The sequence below is a fragment of the Phoca vitulina genome, unplaced genomic scaffold (assembly GCF_004348235.1).
Source record: "Phoca vitulina isolate PV1807 unplaced genomic scaffold, GSC_HSeal_1.0 scaffold1, whole genome shotgun sequence".
Taxonomy (NCBI): Eukaryota; Metazoa; Chordata; class Mammalia; order Carnivora; family Phocidae; genus Phoca; species Phoca vitulina.
In genome coordinates, this window is record NW_022589704.1 from 104,816,800 (window position 1) to 104,837,911 (window position 21,112).

At 40.1% G+C, this 21,112-nt stretch overlaps 1 protein-coding gene across 2 annotated transcripts in view; it reads left to right on the forward strand.

Moving 5' to 3' along the window:
• Positions 1-21,112, forward strand: part of CNTNAP5 (contactin associated protein family member 5) — a 792,175-nt gene that overhangs the window by 170,368 nt on the left and 600,695 nt on the right. For both annotated transcript variants that reach the window (XM_032412450.1, XM_032412460.1), the window contains exons 2-3: positions 2,156-2,260; positions 20,030-20,223. In XM_032412450.1, coding sequence (XP_032268341.1) covers positions 2,156-2,260; positions 20,030-20,223 — 299 coding nt within the window. The remainder of the gene's footprint in view (positions 1-2,155; positions 2,261-20,029; positions 20,224-21,112) is intronic.

A 21,112-nucleotide genomic window follows, 5' to 3' on the forward strand; every position in this document is an offset into this window, starting at 1 on the left:
CCTTCCTTCCTTCCTTCCTTCCTTCCTTCCTTCCTTCCTTCCTTCCTACCTTCCTTCCTTCCTTCCTTCCTTCCCCATCCATTTCTTTCAACAAACCTTTATTGAAGGTTTATTATGTATCAGATTATTTGCTAAGTCCCACAAAGAGTGTGCCATTTAGTGTAAGATGCAAACAAATGAATGGTTTCAGAACATTTAGATGACCAGTTTGCTATGTGAAGAGCAGGCTCCTGTGCATGAGATTGCATGGTCAGTCTGGAGGAACAGGTCAATGTTGTCAAGACCACATCTCTCCCCATGACCCCATCCTGTTCCACATTTAGACAGCATCAAAGAAACCTTAAAGACCCTACCTGTTACATTAGGAAAGGCTAGAAGGGCTGCTTCTGAAGTAAATATCAGATTCAATATTGTACAAGATCGGGGACTATTCTCCTTTACTTTGTGGAATAGAAATTAATTATTAGAATTAGTCTTTCAATTTCCAAAGATTTTCACACAACTGGGAGTGAGACATTCTAAACCATTCTATTCATCTAGATATACCTATGGCAGGAGTCCTCAGGGACTGAAGATGGGAGAGCATGTAAACTATTATTTTTTTTTAATTTTTTATTGTTATGTTAATCCCCATACATTACATCATTAGTTTTAGATATAGTGTTCCATGATTCATTGTTTGTGCATAACACCCAGTGCTCCATGCAGAACGTGCCCTCCTCAATACCCATCACCAGGCTAACCCATCCTCCCACCCCCCTCCCCTCTAGAACCCTCAGTTTGTTTTTCAGAGTCCATCGTCTCTCATGGTTCTTCTCCCCCTCCGATTTCCCCCCCTTCCTTCTTCCCCTCCTGCTACATTCTTCTTCTTCTTTTTTTTCTTTCTTAACATATATTGCATTATTTGTTTCAGAGGTACAGATTTGAGATTCAACAGTCTTGCACAATTCACAGCGCTTACCAGAGCACATACCCTCCCCAGTGTCCATCACCCAGTCACCCCATCCCTCCCACCCCACCCCCCACTCCAGCAACCCTCAGTTTGTTTCCTGAGATTAAGAATTCCTCATATCAGTGAGGTCATATGATACATGTCTTTCTCTGTTTGACTTATTTCGCTCAGCATAATACCCTCCAGTTCCATCCATGTCATTGCAAATGGCAAGATCTCATTCCTTTTGATGGCTGCATAATATTCCATTGTATATATATACCACCTCTTCTTTATCCATTCATCTATTGATGGACATCTTGGCTCTTTCCACAGTTTGGCTATTATGGACATTGCTGCTATAAACATCGGGGTGCACGTACCCTTTCGGGTCCCTACTTTTGTATCTTTGGGGTAAATACCCAGGAGTGCAATTGCTGGATCGTATGGTAGCTCTATTTTCAACTTTTTGAGGAACCTCCATACTGTTTTCCAGAGTGGCTGCACCAGCTTGCATTCCCACCAACAGTGTAGGAGGGTTCCCCTTTCTCCGCATCCCCGCCAACATCTGTCATTTCCTGACTTGTTAATTTTAGCCATTCTGACTGGTGTGAGGTGGTATCTCATTGAGGTTTTGATTTGGATTTCCCTGATGCTGAGCGCTATTGAACACTTTTTCATGTGTCTGTTGGCCGTTTGGATGTCTTCTTTGGAAAAATGTCTGTTCATGTCTTCTGCCCATTTCTTGATTGGATTCTTTGTTCTTTTGGTGTTGAGTTTGATGAGTTCTTTATAGATTTTGGATACTAGCCCTTTATCTGATATGTCATTTGGGAGAGCATGTAAACTATTATATCCTCCCTTCAACAGTCTCCCTCCTTCTAGAATAAGCTCAATAACCATAACTTGAAGCTTTGTTCAAGTGATTGATTAAAGGAGCAGATGATAAACAAATCAGTGAGATTTCTGGCTACACCATTTTCTAGTGTTGTGACCTTGGATACCCTTCTTAACATCTCTGAATGTCAGTGTCTCCAATTATGAAAGAAATTTATACCTGTCTTTCAGGACTGTGAGGAGTAAAAAATAGCACATGGAAACAAGTGGTACTGGCCTTGTTCAGAGCAGTAGTTAAAAAATGATGGTGGCTAATGCCATGATTCCTCTCTTTACGGGCTATCTCTTGCTAATAGAATTTGCTTTCTTTCTCTCTTATCGTTATAGACAACTGTGATGACCCGTTAGCATCCCTGCTCTCTCCAATGGCTTTTTCCAGTTCCTCAGACCTCACGGGTGCTCACAGCCCAGCTCAACTCAACCGAAGAGTTGGTGAGTAAGGTGACAAAACTCTAACGGAGAGCGCTGAATAAGCACAGTGTGGGGAAATGGAAGAAAGAGAGTGCTTCCATTCACTGGGATCATGTCCAAGAGCACTGTTCAGAAGAAGAATGGGAAGAGAGGGTTAAAATGGAATTAAACCATGTTTCCCTGTGCATGATGGATATCAAAGTATGCCGGTTCTTATCTCCCCGACCCACACTATTCTTCTCTGATTATTTTGAGAGGCCTTTGTGAAATTAAGTTTTTTTTTAATTGCTTTCTTTTTGTATTTCATGTATCTAACATAAATAGCTAACAAAATATATTATTACAGTAGCATGTTTATAATAAACATGAATTAAATCTACTGATATATTCCCTTCAATAACTTCAAGTTTTACAATAAAATAAATGTTGCTAATTTTAAAAATATATAGTACTACTAAGTAAAAGTAAGAAAATGCAAATAATGTGTGAGCCTACCAGCTAGAGATAGCTATGGTTAAATGTTGGGTGTGTATCTTTACAACATATGATGGAAGTAAGAGCAGACAACACTTAACTGATTTCTTATGTGAAATGTCTTTAACAAATATAATGTTGGGTATCTAGATAGATATATTTTTAGTCAGATTTGGTTGACTTTTATGAGATATATATATATATATATATACATACACACATATATATAGTTGTATAATTGAATTTTTTTACTTTTTAAAGATTGTTAAAATTTATTTTTTTTACTTTTTGAAGATTATTAACATCTGATTATATTTGTATGTTTTTATATCTAGTGAACATTATGAACTTTTTTTCAAGTTGAGAAAAAAAATGTATACGCAACTTCAAGAGGTATACTGATCTGTTAAGAGTTCATATTAATTATCCCTGACTATATCTTCTCATTGATAATATGAGGCCCATCATATTAGTAAGTTTTCCAATATTGGCCCATCTTTGCATTCTGGAATAAGCTATAACCGGTCATTGTGTTATGGATATAAAGTGCAGAATGATTTAACTTGTCAACATTTTATTTTTCTAACTTGTTGACATTTTAGAAGTCCAATGCGCTATCCATTGCACCACGAGCCACCTACTTGTTGACATTTTAATTTATAATTTTTAATTTTCATTAATCATGAGAGTGATTTGGAATTTTTGTCTGTACATTTGGTATTTGTTTTGTACTACATTTCACAGGTATTCTGTTATAATGGGATCAGTAATTTAAGTTAACAAGTTGTATGGTTGTGTTAAGAAAGGAGTTTAAGAATGCTGTAAGAGACTCTTAAATAAGGAAACAAACTGAGGGTTGCTGAAGGGGAGTTGGATGGGGGGATGGAGTAACTGGGTGATGGACATTAAGGAGGGCATGTGATGTAATGAGCACTGGGTGTTATATGCCACTGATGAATCACTAAATTCTACCCCTGAAGCTGATAATATACTACATGTTAATTAAACTGAATTTAAATAAAACATAAATTTTAAAAAAGAATGCTATTCTAAAGGAAAAAGAATAACCAATCAAAGACCCAGCAGGAAAATATTAATAACAATTGTGTACTAACACTATCTTTTTGCTGAATACCCTGGGCCAAGAATTTTATAAAGCATTTCACCTATATTAAGATATTTTTCTTCAGAAAGATACTATGAGTAGTATTACTTTTTAATTTCAGATAGGGTTGCTAAGGCTCAGAAAAGTTGTGTAACTTGCTTAAAACCACAAAGTTAGGAAGGGGAGATGCTTTGATTCAAATCCAAGTCATTCAAAACCAAGTTTTGCTCCTAACCACCCCATGAGCAAATTGGTTCACTAACACTGGTTAAAAAGGGCTATATTAGAAAGAGACTTGGAAACAAATTGGTCAGGGTTCGAATGCTGTCTATGGCATTTACTTGCCAGCTCTGTGATTGTCTACAAATCACCAACCTCCTCTTGACCTTAGTTCTTTATCTGTAAAGTGCATAAGTAATGCCTGCCTTGACACGTTGTGTGCAGATTGAGGGAGAATTTCACATTCAAAAGATACTTCTCACTGCAGGGTAGAGAGCTGGACTGGCGCAGTGAGGTTCACTTGCCATTTCAGGAAGAAACACAGATTGGAAGATTTTAATATGGGTTTCCAATGGGGCATCCAGGGCCAGAGTTTGTCCCAGTCCCATCCAACTGTACAGTGACAGAAAGTCATTACTGCCTAGTAGCACCTGGGCAGTTTCTGGGGAAGCTCTGAGTCTGATCATATGTCAGTTTGTCCCCTAGTGGACAGATATCGACAGAGCACAGATGTCTCTGCTCCGATTCATTATAATTGTCCTGCTCACTAGAGAATCTGTGTGCCTGAGCCCAAGGACAGCATGAGTGTGTGCAGAGAATATGTTGACCTCTCTTTCTTCTCCCAACTAGAGTCTAAATCAGGAAGGCCATGCAGGAGATGCAGTCTCAGAAAGTTGAGATACATTGGCCTGGAACTCAGCCTCTAGCACAACTGCCAGGGCTGGCAGCCTCCCCTTCACTCCCTGGGTCCAACCATTGCCCTCAGGGGGAATTTAACACAGCCTCAAGGAGAGGTTCGATCACTGGTTCTCATCCAAGAGCTGTACATTTGAATCACCTGGACAGCTTTATAAGTAACACTGCCTGAGCTCGTACCTCAGATATTCTGAATTAATTGTCTGAAATGGGGCCCAAGGGTGGATATTGATGAAGTAAAGAAATACAAGCTTTCCAGGTGATTCTAAAATGCAACAAGAGTTCCAAACTGCTAGGTTGAATGAATTCATAAATAAGAAATTCTTCTATTAATGTTTATTGAGCACCTACTATGTGCTAGGCACTCTGTTAGCACTGCAGCACATTGTTGGTAAAAATAGGCACAAATAGTATTTGTAAAGACTTTACATGGATAGTGTAAATTAGCATATAAGTAATTAATAGCTAACATTTGTTGTTAGTGATAATATTGATATTATTATTTTTATATATGCAATATAATTAATGTGCACATATATATATATATATATATATAGTAGGATAGATAGAAAGCCAATATATATGCATATAGTTATATATATACACACAGAGTCATATATAAAGAGGTGGATGTATACAGGGTTGGATATATATATATATTCTCCATATAGTGTTTTATTAATTAATAAATTTATTTATTCATTCATTCATTCATTTTTTAAAGATTTTATTTATTATTGGAGAGAGAAAAAGCATGAGTGTGGGGGGGGTGGGTGACGGGAGAGGAAGAAGCAGACTCCCTGCTGAGCAGAGAGCCAGATCCAGGAACCCAAGATCATGACCTGAGTGGAAGGCAGATTTTTAACCAACTGAGCCACCCAGGTGCTCCAAGTTCTGGATATTTTTTTTCGTAACATACTCCATTCGTTCATTCACTCATTCATTCATTCACTTCATTCATTCACTTATCACAGTATTTCATGAATTCCTTCTACTCTACCCCATTCAGACTTCTATATGTTTATAAAGAAACTTCCTGGTATGCCACCCAAGATGAAATCCAAGCTGTAAAATCTTGACTTCCATGAAACTATGTCTCCCTCATACGGAATGTGCTCAACAGCATCCTTGTATCTATTCACCTTTGAGCTATTTCCCAAAGAGGAACTTGTGTGCAAGTCCTGAGCGCCATTTAAAACTGCTCACTCCTGGCAACCATATACACCTTTGGCATACATGGAACATAGGTAACGAAGGACGACTTTACCTCTCGTGTGTGCTCAGAACTCAAGCATGCACATCTCTGACCTATACACAGGAAGAAAGGCTGCCCTGCTGGTAAGTTTGTCATGTCAGAAGCAGAGATCAATTCAAAAGTTGAAAAGAAGACTATAGGTAATGTGTGCTTATGAGCATCCTCAGACCCTGAGTAAAGCAAATGTCATGAGTTCTGTTGGTGACAAAGTAATATTTCTGAGAAAAAAAAAAACAAAAAACAAAAAAAAAACACACCCTTGGAAGCAACCTTTGCCCTGAGATACTGCTGTGGGATCCAAAGTCTGGGCAACCCACCAAACTGGGAGGGAGATTGGGTGGTTAGCGCCCGCTGTAATAGTGTTCGCACTGCTATCTCATCTCAGAGAGGGATTTGCCAAATAGAATTTTTGTTCTCTCCCTCCACACATCCTTCAACCCTTTCTCATCCACACACAAAGAAATAAAAAGCAAAAAAAGAGACCTAATTACTTTTTAAAAAACGCGACAAAATACATTAAACGGGGAGTCAGATCACTATTAACTTAGGTTACCAAGTCAATCTATATAATTGTGGCTTAGGAGGGATCTGACTTTGTCAAATGTGATTTGTTTTGTGGCAAGAAAGCTTTTGATCTGGGCTTTAAAGTGAGCTGGGCTGGAGAAGCACTTACTGTCAGCAGGAAGTGCAGAGCTGGTGGCACAGCCTGAAGCCACCGAACTGTGGGTTAGACCTGATCCAAAGGGAGGGGAAGGATTTAAGTTACTTTATATGATTAAAGGGCAAATAAGAATAGACATCTCTGGCCCCGTGAAAGGAGAGGTTTGTATTTTTCTTTCCCCACCCCCTCTTTCCCCCATACACCGTTTTGCAAACAATTACTTTTACCATTTGTTCTTTGAAATTTTAATCTCTCTTCCTCACTTGATATATTTTTGAGATGTCTGCCTGTGTAAGTTGAGATTGTATGTTTCTGGCATGGCAATTTTGTTGCCATGGAGAATCTGATTTTTTATGTCAAGGCCTTTTTAGCTTCCTGGGCTCGTGGACAAGTGAAGAGGCTCAAAACGTTTGCCCCCATTTGGCACAGATTCCGTGCACACTTTCTATTTTCTCCTTCGGCAGCACTGGTTGCAAAAAGCTAAGGACCCCTGAAGGTCTTTGGAAGTTGGTTTTCAGTTTGGTGTCACTGGTCCTTCTGTAAGGAGAAGTGGATTCGGAACAATTCAGCATCAGGGTTCTCGCAATTGCCATGATATCGGCTATCTGGGGACTTGTTCCAGATAGCTAGGTGACAATCTTGAGGATCCAGTTTCACACGCAGCACCATGATGCCTGCTTGCAAATGACAGCACCAGTCTACCATTTGAATTGATTGAGCCAGACGTGATATGGATATCACTTAATCTGTTTAAAAAGACAGTGAGACGTGCAGAATTCTGTCACTGCATGTCCTCTTCTCCACTTGAAGGGTTCTTTCCTTGTTTTCAGCTCTTTTCCTTTCTTTTATCTTGCCCTCACTCTCCCACACCCCCAGCATGACCAGCGTCAAGTTCTGTGCTTTCCTTTGTGGCCTTCTGCTCTCCTCACTACTCAAGATGTGGACTCTGTGTGGATCTTCAGGCATCACCTGGGAGCTTGTTAGAAATGCAGGATCTCAGCCTCTGCCCCCAAACTTCTGGTCAGAACCTGTGCTTTAGCCACAGTTGCATTTACACAGTCCAATTCAATCTTCTGCTCCTTCAAACCTTAACCTCTGTGCCTTTTTCAGCTCTGGATCTCAGAGGTGGGTGCCAGGGGGACGAGAGGAAATCAAAGTTATCTAAGTTATTATGAATAAGAAACCGTGCTCGAAACCAAGAAGTAGAAACTTAAGCTCTATTTGTGTCTTTATATCGGTACTCTGAGTTGGTATCATTCACATTTTTAAGGATGAGGAAATAAATTCAGAGAGGTCAAGTCACTGACCTAAGGATACACAGCTAATTATTTGGAATTGAATCTAATTCTGTCTACCCCAGGTTAACTAATATCTTTATTCACGTTGATCTGAGATCTTAATCTGAGGAAAGGTGGGGTTGGCATAATAGTCACCACTTTCAGGTCATTTAGGCATTTCAAGTGGTATTACCAGTATTTTAACCACAAAGACTGGATTTTCAGGCATCAAAGAAGAAAGAGAGATATGGACACCTGTGCCGCCTCCATGCCCCTGAAATCATACTATGGCCTAATAGACCTGTGGGCAAAACTAACCTTGACCTAGATATTTAAACAATGCCCTGGATCTCTTCTCTGACTAGGACAGCAATAGATCATTGAGAGATACAGAATAGAAATCTTCTGCTATTTAACTTTTTTTTTTAAGATTTTATTCATTTATTTGACAGAGAGAGATACAGCAAGAGAGGGAACACAAGCAGGGGGAATGAGAGAGGGAGAAGCAGGACTCCTGCGGAGCAGGGAGCTCGACGCGGGGCTCGATCCCAGGACCCTGGGATGATGAACTGAGCCAAAGGCAGACGCTTAACGACTGAGCCACCCAAGTGCCCCGAAATCTTCTGCTATTTAATAGGAGCCTTGGGACCCTGTCTCAAATTAGACAAATCCAATGTGATGACCCTATCTCTCTTCAGCCAGGATAACTGCAAAACACAATGATGTTAAGAGTGGAAGAAGGAATCATGAACACTTTTGCTTACTAATAATATAATTCAGAGCTTCTAAACATCAACATTCGGCAAAATGAGAGTGATAGATAAACCCATGTAACTGACCCTTTACTTTTTCTTCTGGTAGCTGGTCACTTCCTTTGAAATGCCAAGCTGAGGTTATTTCTAAGTAGCACTCTGTGAAATGCTAACTCAAGCAATCACCTATCTGATACCACTAATACTTCGCTAAGAGACAAGATCTTCAGTTTGCCAGTTCACTGCATTTAACTTAAAGCGTTGTAACTTAAAAAATATAGTAATGCAACTAAGGGCAGTGTAATTAATGACATATATTCGTCTAGTGATTGACAGTTTACCTGTATTTTCAATGAAGGTCACACCCAGGTGGAAATAAATTGTATTTGAATAGCATATTGTATGGTGGATACTTTTGCTTTGTCTAACCTGGAGTAGTTAGGTAGGGTCTACTCAATTCCTTTGTTTAAAATCTATCTAGAAATCTTTCACTTAAGACATTGTGGAAATGCCATTAAAAAGATGAGCTAAGGATTATTGAATCCATCATATAGAGTGAAAATGATAACATATAACCAACTCCAAGAAACCAGAAAACAGGAGTTAATATAAACAAGCATTTCTTGTTTCTCCAGGATTCCAGTTTGGATGCTCAATATCCTGTGGTGGTCCCTTCCTTGGAGGCCCCTTTCAAGTGTCTCAAACTACACTTCTCTTAGTTAGACTTGTCTATACAATCACTTACTTGTGTCTAGACTTTGTTTTGCTAATCAATGTTCATGTTTGGTAAAAATCCAGATTTTATAAGAGACATGTCATTTGTTTTGCTAAGGACTTGCTTCTAATCAATCCCTTCCACAAAAGTATTCAGAGCAATCGGTATTATCCCTAAGATATCTCTGGCAGGGTAAATTTGTATGCAAATAACAGAAAACTCACTAGCTTGGGAAAAAAAAAAACTCAGTAGCATGAAAAATATTAAATGATTGAAGCTAGGTGCATGGTAATTGGGAGGTGTCCATACTTCTATTTCTTGAACAGCACGGTAGTCGCAAGGGTGTTCACCCTGGAATAGCTTATTAAGCTAAGTATTCAGTTTGTGAGGTTTTTCTGTATCTGGTGTTTTATTCTACTTTTTTCTAAAGGAATAAAAATAAAATTTATTACTCTACATCAGAGGAAGTCCTCAGTGAGCACAGGCTCCAGAGATGGTGGATTCAGTTCAACAATGCCATCCTCAGAGTCCCCATCTCCAGCTAATATGCCCACCCGACATCTCAGACAGACTCAACGACATTCTGGGAAACAGAAAGCATGGACTCCTAATGTTTGCTTTTAAGCCATCAAATTCAATTCTTTAGACAGCAGCATGCTAAATATCACCTCAAAATTTGTTAACAAAAATGTAGATTGTCTGGACTTATCCCAGACCTGCTGGACCAGGAATTCTGGCAGTGGGACCTAAGAACCTAAGAACCACTGATTCTGATGTGCTCAGATTTGAGAACCATGACATAGAGCTGTGAGACACTTCCAGGACCCAAGCCTGCCCAACCACTCAGCTTTCACATCACCAGCAGTTTTCCTCTGTCCAACTAGCCATAATTGGGTCATATGTCCACTCCCGGACCCAATCACAGTCAAGGGTGATGGAATTACCTTGACTGGCTTTAGGCTAATAATCTGGTATGTAGTAAGAGAATAACAATTTTTCTTCTCTCTCCTCTCTCTCTCTCTGTCTTGAGCTAGATCTCCTACCATTTTGATGGGTTATGTTACACATCTTCCAGTCAAAGGAGTAACTTCCTAATGAGTTGAACTGATGCCAGAGTTAATTTTTGGAACCCAAAATGAAGCTTTTGAAGTAACAATTAAACACACTTGTATTTAACCATTTTGTGGCCATAGTCGTAAAACCTATAAGTAGACAAATATTATCCTGATCCTTGATTCTTGCTAGAGTGGACACTTAACTATATTATTTTTATAGAAATAGAGAAATTACTTGCCCAAAGTCATGGAGTCAAAAGTGACTCTTTCAACTCATGCACCAGACTTAGACTAGGCACTGTCTTTCGAACAAAACTGCCCCAGGAAACCAAGGTAAATGCAGTATATGAGTTGTGCAAAAAATATGCTGCTCATGAGAGAAAAGTTTTAAGTGGTAATGCCAACAATATGAGATCTGCAGGTTTAAATGCCTTTCAATTCCACTGCTCCATTTTCCCTTCAAAAATCTTGGGAGACTCATTTCTTTTCTCTATATGCCTAAAAATAGGAAGAGTCTTATCTTGCTCCTCAATCTTTTATACTGCTTTACTCATGGATGGAACTCAATAATTATATATCCATTAAATGAGGACTAAATAATCCACTAAAAGCCCCCCCCAAGACCTGAGCGGCCAATGTGTAGAGTTAAATTGTATTGATCTGACAAATTAAATAGAACTCAGCTTCCAGCATTTTATAAGAGAAATTCTAGAGCAGTGCTAGCCAATCTAAGTTTCTGCAAGGATGGAATGTTTTTTAGCTGTGCTATCTAATAAGGTACCCATGAGGTACACATGGCCTTTGAAATGTGGCTAGGGCTACTTAAGAACTGAAAATTTAAGTCAAGCTAATTTAAATTTAAAGAGCTATATGTGGTTAGTAGCTACCACATTGAACAGTATAGTTCTGCAGTCTTTTCTAGTTTTATATACATGACCTTCTCACCTGGGTGTTTTTATGTGTATGTGAATCAATCCTTGGCCTGCAAGGGGCATAAATGTGAGATATCCACCTTGGGACTGACCTCCAGATTTTCTAAGCCCCAAATGCCCTCCTGCTGATTTCCCTCACTTCCTGTATAACTTCTGAACTGTGAAATGTGCAGCCTGATATACTTTTCTGATCAATGAAGGCCTTAATGGCTCCACTCTTCACAAGGGAAGTACTCACTGTAGGACATGACAGCTGAACTATCTGAGTAATGAGCATCAGAGCCCTTCAGAGTAATAACACAGCTATCTCCGATAAACACAGACACACAGGTGTGTGAACAAGTATACACACCATAGCAAGGGCTGTTGGATCCCATATCTCCTGGACCTCACCACTTTCAGTACAAGGACATCTTAGAAGCTGAGCTGACATGGGACTTCTGATTTAAATTATTTGTAGGGGAGTGATTTCTAGAGATAGGTTGTGAGGGAAGGCAGGGGGGAAAGCTAGCAAAAAATGTGGTCTCAACTGAGGTCTAGCTTCCTTCCGATGCCAAGAGGAGGTTCAGGACCACATATTCCACCATAAATATCAGCCATGTCTTGAGACAATGGGATTGACTTTTGGAACTTTGTAGCAGTCCACCACTGGCTGAGATGAGAACCAGGAAGTGGCAGCTTCCTGGGCAAGCATGCTTCTGTTTGGCTAAGGGTAAATCTCTGGAGAAGAGGACAGACAGTTCTAGTTGTCAGCCTGCACCCACAGTTGGGGGATGGATCCATCTGCTAAGGAAGACCAGCGGGGAACCTTGAGGCTATCCCCCAACATAACCACTTTCAACCCCAACAACTACACCTTCCCTACTCTACTTGAGGGCTCTCTTTCTGCCTGCCATGAGTTTCAAGCAATACTTGACTAAGTTGGGATATATGTATGTGTATATATATAATATATATTATGACAACACTTGAAATTGAACCCTAAATTGCATCCTGCACTGATGGGATGAAGCTCATCCACAGGAAGGCTGGCTTGCTGATGTGCCAAGGATTGGCTCTCCTTCCTTCCCTGTCTCAGCTCTATCTACCTAACCCAACTTCCTGGGGTTAATTCCCAAATAAACTACTTACACTCAAATCCATGCCTTGTAATTGACTTCTGGGGAACCCAAACCAAGAAAGCCACTGTCACCCTGATATTACTCTTGAGGCGGCCTCAGTTATGACTGGATCTGAATCAGATCCCGATTCTCCCCTCCCTTTCATGAGTCTCCTCTTATGATCCCCTTTGGTCTTCTCTGAAAATTGGCCTTAGTAGGGCCAGTTCAGGTTTTCCGACAGGTTTTTATCTGTTTTGAAACCCACAGGGTGTTTGATCAGGTTCCCACTTTCTTTTACCCCAAGAAGCTCCTTATTGCCTAAATAAATACGCAGGTAAAAGTATGGGAGCTCTGGCCAGGGCCGGCCTGAAACACCTGAGTCCTACTACACCTGCCCAGTAGCAGAAGGATGATGCACAGGTTTCCAGCCAACATCCTCACCAGCCTCAGAAATCCCTGCCCAGGCACAGGTCCTGTTATAAATGGATGATAACAACTCTGTGCATGGAGGTGCAGGAATCCCTCCTGAATGCTGTGTGCAAGTTTGTGAATGTTGTTATCACTCTTACCCATACTATATAATGTTAAATATTTATGGGACAGTGTCTCTGCCTTTCTCGTTACTATCTCTAGGTAGTTTTGTCCCTGAAAAATCTTAAACCTTTGCTTACACAGGCACCAAATATTTAATAATTAATGATGCAGCTAGTAAGTCAAGGTAACCTCCCAGTCATTTGTGACAATGTGCTTGTAGCTTTTTAGGGCCTTGACTAAATCTGAGGGAAGGCACATTCCTAAGAAACCTATTCCCTATAGGGTTTATTTTAGGGTTTTTAAAAATGGCTTTGTACTAAAAACAGATTAGGTGTGAAAATGCTGGGTGTGTGAGTGTGTGTGTGTGTGTGTGTGTGTGACTATTCTAGTTCCTGTTGGTCTTGTACTAAATTGACTCTCTTTTTGAATGGTAGTTGCAAAATTTTGCTGAGCAGAGGGCTATATATAATCCATTTTGTCCCCATTTCCAGTGTGTGACATCAATCAACTCTTACTTCCTTTTCTGAGTTAGAAGTGGAAATAAACTATAGAAATGATCCCGGAAAGTATAGTGCCCTTCAACAGATGAATGGATAAAGAAGATGTGGTCCATATATACAATGGAATATTACTCAGCCATCAGAAAAGATGAATACCCAACTTTTACATCAACGTGGATGGGACTGGAAGGGATTATGCTAAGTGAAAAAAGTCAAGCAGAGGAAGTCAATTGCCATATGGTTTCACTTATTTGTGGAACATAAGGAATAGCATGGAGGACATTAGGAGAAGGAAGGGAAAAATGAAAGGGGGGAAATTGGAGGGAGAGATGAACCATGAGAGACTATGGACTCCAAGAAACAAACTGAGGGTTTTAGAGGGGAGGGGGGTTGGGGGATGGGTTAGCCCAGTGACGGTATTAAGGAGGGCACGTACTACATGGAGCACTGAGTGTTATACGAAAACAATGAATCGTGGATCACCACATCAAAAACTAATGATGTATTGTATGGTGACTAACATAACATAATAAAATAAAATAAAATAAAATAAAATAAAATAAAATAAAATGGAAGTGGAAATAAGTGTAGAAACTGAGGATATTCTCCATTTTCTACCAGTTATTCTGTTTCATGCTTAGAGCCTCCCCTATCATGTGAAGTGAGTAATAAGCATCATGGTATAAAGGGCTGAGAAGGGAGCTGCTGGGAGTCAGAAGATCTGTTTGTCTTGTCTTAGTTTAAACCTTGTTTAGAATTCTCCATAAGGATAATTTCTTTTTTTTTTTTTTAATTTTATTTATTTATTTGACAGAGAGAGACACAGCGAGAGAGGGAACACAAGCAGGGGGAGTGGGAGAGGGAGAAGCAGGCTCCCCGCGGAGCAGGGAGCCCGATGCGGGGCTTGATCCCAGGACCCTGGGATCATGACCTGAGCCGAAGGCAGACGCTTAACGACTGAGCCACCCAGGCGCCCCATAAGGATAATTTCTAAGACTGAAGACTCTTGTTCCCACTGAAACCTCAGGAAGGGCAAGACATCAGAAGGACTGGATTGGAGAACAGTCTCTCACCACCATAAACTGGTTGACCCTTTGAGGCTGCTTTATTCTCTCATAAATGGAAATTAAAAATACATTGTTGATTGCTATGGGAATCAGGTGAGATATTCAAAGCAAAATGTGAAGTGTGAATCGTGTTCCTCATGAGAATGGCTACTTTGGAAAAGAAAAACGAGCCGGGGGAGGGTTTTCTGTCCACCCTGTTCAGAGGCGGTGTTGCCAAGTGGTTGTGTTTGGGTTCTGGGTCCTGGTTTTGTGGGTTCGAATCCCTTGTTCTGCCACTTACTAGTTGTGTGATCTTGGAAAAGCTGTCCAACCTTTCTGTCCTCAGTGTCACCACCTGTAAAATGGGCATAATAATAATATCTATCATATAGAGCTACTGTGATGGTGAATGAGTCCGTGTGTGCTGAGTACGCAGGGTGGTGCTGAGCACTTAGCAAGGACCATCCGTCAGCTAATAGTGTGTATGAATGAACACTCCAAGGGCGTGCAGGATGGGGGTGATGAGAAGGAGCAAAAGGGTTAACTGGGAGTGTAAATAAATATTCAAGCAAGAGCCGAGGTGGATATTTCTCAATTAACAATTTTTCAGATTTCCTTGGCAATTGTTAAGTCTGAATTTAACTACACATCTGTGTTTGGTGTGGGGAGTTGGGGAACAAATGAGACAAGGGTGTCCATTTTTAGGGTCCAGAGGCAATTTCAGGTTGTTATTTTTTGTTACTGTTGTTTCTGATAATCAAAAATAGCATGTAGGATTTAAGCTATTTTGGACGACTACATAGATAAATAAAACAACTCTTATCGGAAAAATATTAGAACTGAAATTGTAGAAGCTGTCTCATCCAGTTTTTTCCCAAGCCACGCAGCATATCAAGAACAACTTTCTTTCTTTCTTTTTTTTTTTAAAGATTTTATTTATTTATTTGAGAGAGAGAGAATGAGAGAGAGCACATGAGAGGGGGGAGGGTCAGAGGGAGAAGCAGACTCCCTGCCAAGCAGGGAGCCCGATGCGGACTCGATCCAGGGACTCCAGGATCATGACCTGAGCCGAAGGCAGTCGCTTAACCAACTGAGCCACCCAGGCGCCCTCAAGAACAACTTTCTAAAAATCAGATTCCCAGGTTAGGCCCTTGAATGAGTTATCAAGGAGAAAGCCAAGAACGTGCACTGTCATCTTCACAAGCCCTCCAAGGTGTTTCTGATGATTGAGCCCCTTGAAGAATTTCTCATCCAGTCTAACCTCAGGAGCAGAACTGTGTCTTGAACCAGATCTCTTATGGCTTTCAGTCTGTAATTTCCTTTTCCCATCTTCTTCCCCAAAGTGACGTAAGGCAAATGTAGTGTTCTGGGCTTGGGCTGTGCTAAGATATAGTGTGTAAATCATTCAGGAGCCCATGTCTGAAAACTTTTGGAAAATTCTAGATGATATTAAAATCTAAAGTGAAGTTAGTTTTCCTTTAAAATCTTCCCTTTAAGGGGCGCCTGGGTGGCTCAGTCATTAAGCGTCTGCCTTCGGCTCAGGTCGTGATCCCAGGGTCCTGGGATCAAGCCCCACATCGGGCTCCCTGCACCGCGGGGAAGCCTGCTTCTCCCTCTCCTACTCCGCCTGCTTGTGTTCCCTCTCTCACTGTGTCTCTCTCTGTCAAATAAATAAATAAAATCTTAAAAAAAAAAAAGAATCATTTAAAAAAAATAAAATAAAATCTTCCCTTTAAGAGAATTTAAATTCTCTTAAATTTAAATTGAAGGGACTATGGGAATTGCAGTTCATGATCATTGATACCTCAGCCACAATTACAGACAACCCTGCCTTAGTTTACACCTTTGATTTGCCAAACACAGGTATCTGTGTGTATGTTACACCCCCAATTCAGAGAATAATTCAGAAACAGAAAGCTAGTGTGGGCATGGTGTGTATTTAGAGTAGCTGCAAATAGTATCTTTAAGCTTCTCTCATCATTTTGAAAACACATATATTGTTTGGTGCAAGGAACAAAATGTTTTCCATAGCAACCATGGCAACCCTGGATGCCTGGCCTATTAGCTGTAATGCAGGGAACATCAACAGCAAGAAAAGAATTCTTGGCAATTATCACCCAGATAGTATCCCTCTGTTGTAAGAGCTTAGTCTGAAGCTTCTGGGTTTGGAACATTTTTAACTCAATGTGTTAATGCAGGTGAACAGCAACAATTCCATTTCGGTTAATTTCAGGGTGATTAATAAGCTAAGGATTTTACTGTGGGCAAAAGGAAGATGTGATTTTCTTTGGACAAATTTGAAGAAGTCTTCTAGCATTAACTCTCCCTCTTTTGTTTTGTCTTGTTTTGTGGTTTGGTTTGGTTTTTGGTCAATCTACTCTGATTTTATGCTTTGTGAGGTGACAGAGAGAGTCCCTTGTCATTTTGTTTTTTCTCTTCCATTCTTAACGTAAATTCTTATCATATATGAATATGATAATAATTAGAATAAATGAAGAAAAAATCCTAAAGCATGACTAGGAAGTCTGGCTGTGGATTATTGAGGATAAAATAGAAATAGTTAAGGTTTTAGAATTTTGATTTCAAAAATAGTGATGATCACATAAAAAGTGACAAGTTGTCACCAGCTGTCCAATTGCTGTACATATTCTTTATGCAATAAACCAAATAAATATGAATAATGTGAGTCTCCATTTATATAAAAAAGACATGCTGATGATAGAAAATATGTTACAGGCAAAAAGCATAAAAGGATGAAATCACTCATATTTTCATTGCTCAGAAGAAATCATCACACAAATTTCTCTTCTATCATGTTTTAATACTGTTGAGATCAAAGTTTATACAACCTTGCTTTTTTTCACTTAAGAAGAAAGAGGCCTCATGAAATGGGCAGGAGGAGAAATTGAATGGAAATAAAGAGTAGGCTCAGAGTCATTTTGGACTTTTTATTTATTTATTTATTTTTAAATGTAAAAGCTCTTCTTAAGCCTCCCTGTCAGTTGTGAGAAGTTGAGAGAAGGTAGTCCAGACTGGGAATTGTGGACAGGTTAGTGAAGACAGAGCTGGTTGATAAAAATGTCCGGAAGGATCTGGCATGTCAGAATCTCTGCTCAAATGCCTCCTCCCAGTGCCTTTCCTCTTTATTGATTTTATGGGTTTTTAGAAACCCTTTTTTTTTTTTTTTTTTCTGCTACATAATATTCTCAAAGAGCTATGCTTGAATCCCAAGTGTCAGGTGTTCTAAACTTGCTGGATCTCATTCTCCTGAACTATATAATGGCAATTGTGCTATTTATTTCACAAGATATCATGTATGTTTTAAAGTAGGCTGAACTGCAGTATCAAAAATGTTCTAATGTGCAATGTCTTAAACAACATAGATGTTTAGTTCTTGTTCATATTATTACTCGGGTCAGGCATTCAAGTAGACAGATGCTTTCCTTCATGTGATGATATGGGATTCCAGGATCTTTCCATGTTGTTGTTTTGCCATCAACTAGGGCCTTGGTGACAACTGCGTCCATCAGTCATAGAAGGGGAAACAAGTGGGGAAGAGACCAGTTGGCTTGGAAGTGGCATGTCTTCTTCCTAGTCACATTTTTTTTTTTAAAGATTTTATTTATTTATTTGAGAGAGAGAGAATGAGAGACAGAGAGCATGAGAGGGAGGAGGGTCAGAGGGAGAAGCAGACTCCCTGCTGAGCAGGGAGCCCGATGCGGGACTCGATCCCGGGACTCCAAGATCATGACCTGAGCCGAAGGCAGTCGCTTAACCAACTGAGCTGCCCAGGCGCCCCCTAGTCACATTTTGCTATAAGTATAATAGGATGGAGAGCAGAATTGAAATTAAACTTTACACCTACCACGGAAGAAGAGAAATGGATATTAGGGAAATCAGCCATATCTGCCACTGTATCCACATCTTGCAAAACACTTAATAAAATACATTCCACAATAGATGCTGAGCATGTTCCTTCTCTTCCTTTCCATGAATTTCAGTCTTCTCAGGAAAGTGAAAACAAAATCAAACAAAAGCTTAACAGCAGTAGCTATTAGGAGAGAATCAACACACAACTTGTAGGATGTGCCTATGACTAAAGTAGGGTCCACCTCACATTCTCCATGTCTTGTGTCTACATGTCCACTTCCATTGATGATAGACTGTCTGCACTGGGGAGCCAGGCCTCAGAAAAGTTCTCGATTACCAAGGACAAGTCCCATTGACTCCTTTTGAGATAGTGAGAAAGTAGACCAGGACATTACTAAAATGATTTTCAATGACATAGCTTGAAATCAAAAGGGATTATTGATTAAGTCCTCTAAATTGAAAATTTAATTAACTCCCCAACTCGATACCCTGAGCAAGGTGCTTCACAAAGGTGTTGTTTCCCTCTCATCCCCACCCATGGTATACACATTCTGCCTTTCCAGGATTCCACTCAGTATTTGGAAGATTTATGAACTCTTGGGTCACTAAAAATGATTATTGACTTCATTATTCCTATGTGAAATGAATACAGAAGACTGAGGCCACACATCTTCCAACTGAGCAAGAGCTAATATTGATCTTCTGCAAAGTTCCAGTGTATCAAATAATGAACTTCTAGGGCCCAAAAGTTTTTGTCCCATGTAAGAATATTTTTGTGTGTCAAGTATACTGAGTCCCACGTAGATCCGGAAACGTGGCACACTGTCTCATGTCCCTCTGAGATTTTATGTATGCTGTTCCCATGTCCCTGTCTGATCTCTCCAACGTTTTCTCTCTTTAACCTTGTTTGCCTGCAACATGGTCATACTTGCTTCTTCAGCTCTACTGTCTCCCCATCACTGTCTCAAGGCTTTTCTGATCACCTACTGAGACATTCTGTCCTCTGTTTTCCTATCGCACCTTGTGTTTGCCTTTCATAAGCCTTCCCATCACTTCACGTTGAACATTTTTATTTGCATGTCTTTCTTTCTTCAGTACCCAAAATGCTCTGGGTGCTCCATGAACATGGGTCCAATGGATGAGACAGAGTCAAAGATATAGTCAATGATCTTTCATCTTTGTATCCACAGCAAAAATGTCTGGGCCATGGTAGAGGGAGGGATGAAAGAGTAGAGAAAAGAAGGAAGGAAGGAGATCTCAGTCAGGCAGAAGATAGAAAGCATGTTACAAGATTAAGGCCGTAAGAAGGTAAAAATAAATAAATAGTACCGGTTGTACTAGGAATCCAGAAAATGGGAACTAATGCCCAAGGAAAGACAGGAAGAGTTATGGAAGGAACAGCGTGGGTTCAAGATGAATCTTGAACCATAAAAGAGAATAAGATGGAAGAGGAGAATGGAAATCAGGCCATGCAAGGACGAGCAGGGCACCGTGGGGGGTAAAGACATCTTAGCAGCACACCATTTCATTTCTCTTTGGGAGCTGAGAGTTGCGGCCATGTGGGATGTTACTACAGCTCTCTCTCTGATCTTCTTCCAGGAACTGGCGGTTGGTCTCCAGCAGATTCCAATGCTCAACAGTGGCTCCAGATGGACCTGGGAAACAGAGTAGAGATTACAGCAGTGGCCACGCAGGGAAGATATGGAAGCTCTGACTGGGTGACGAGTTACAGCCTGATGTTCAGTGACACAGGACGCAACTGGAAACAGTACAAGCAAGAAGACAGCATCTGGGTAGGACATCTTTTCTCTTCCAATGAATGAATCTGAGATGTTATAATGGTAACCAGTGAGCATTTCTATCATTTTCCTCTACCCAGATTCTTGGTAGCTTAATAACTGTGGAGTGCCCATTCAGAAATAATTAGATGGTGTATGAGTCCTATCTCCAGCATGGCTCCAGTTCCAAGGGAAATTAGGATGCCTGTTGAAAAAAAGTTTCATGTTTTCCTCCTCTTCTGGTAACTTAAGTAATTCACTGACTGGGTCTCAATTCTTCATCTATAAAAACAGAAGGATACTGCAAGAGTCTGATTGTTAATGAGAATGTATTGATTTATTGAGTATTTTTTTTATTTACTCACTTGTTCATTAGGTACCAGGCACTTTGCACACCTCCTAATGACCCAGTGAGCTCAGTTATATAATCCGACCAAAGCTGAACAATCCGTTAAAATCTCAGCATGAGAATCTGTAGTCTGGTCTGACTTTAAAGCCACTGTGCTCAATAGCCTCTATTCAAGATTTGAAAACAATTAGAAGGTTTAAAAAGACAAGACAAATATAAAATGTAGAATCATTCTGATATTAGAAACAATCTTCGCCTAGGAAGTGAAGGACAGTGTGCTCCAAGTTGTGAAAAAGAACTTTCCACCCCCACCCCAAGGCCCAAACTCTTGACCTCCGGCGTAGTGAAAGGCTGTCCCCAGCCTGAGCTTAGAAAGGGAGGCCAAGGCACAGAGCAAGAGGCACCTGGAGGAGGCTTCAGAAACTCATGCACTAAATAAAATAATTAATTACTTTACATTGCTTACAATTTAAGGAAAAACATCTCCAAATATTTATTTTTCTCTAAATGTACATAAGATTGAAGATTTGGCAATTGATAGAGTAATCTGTCCTT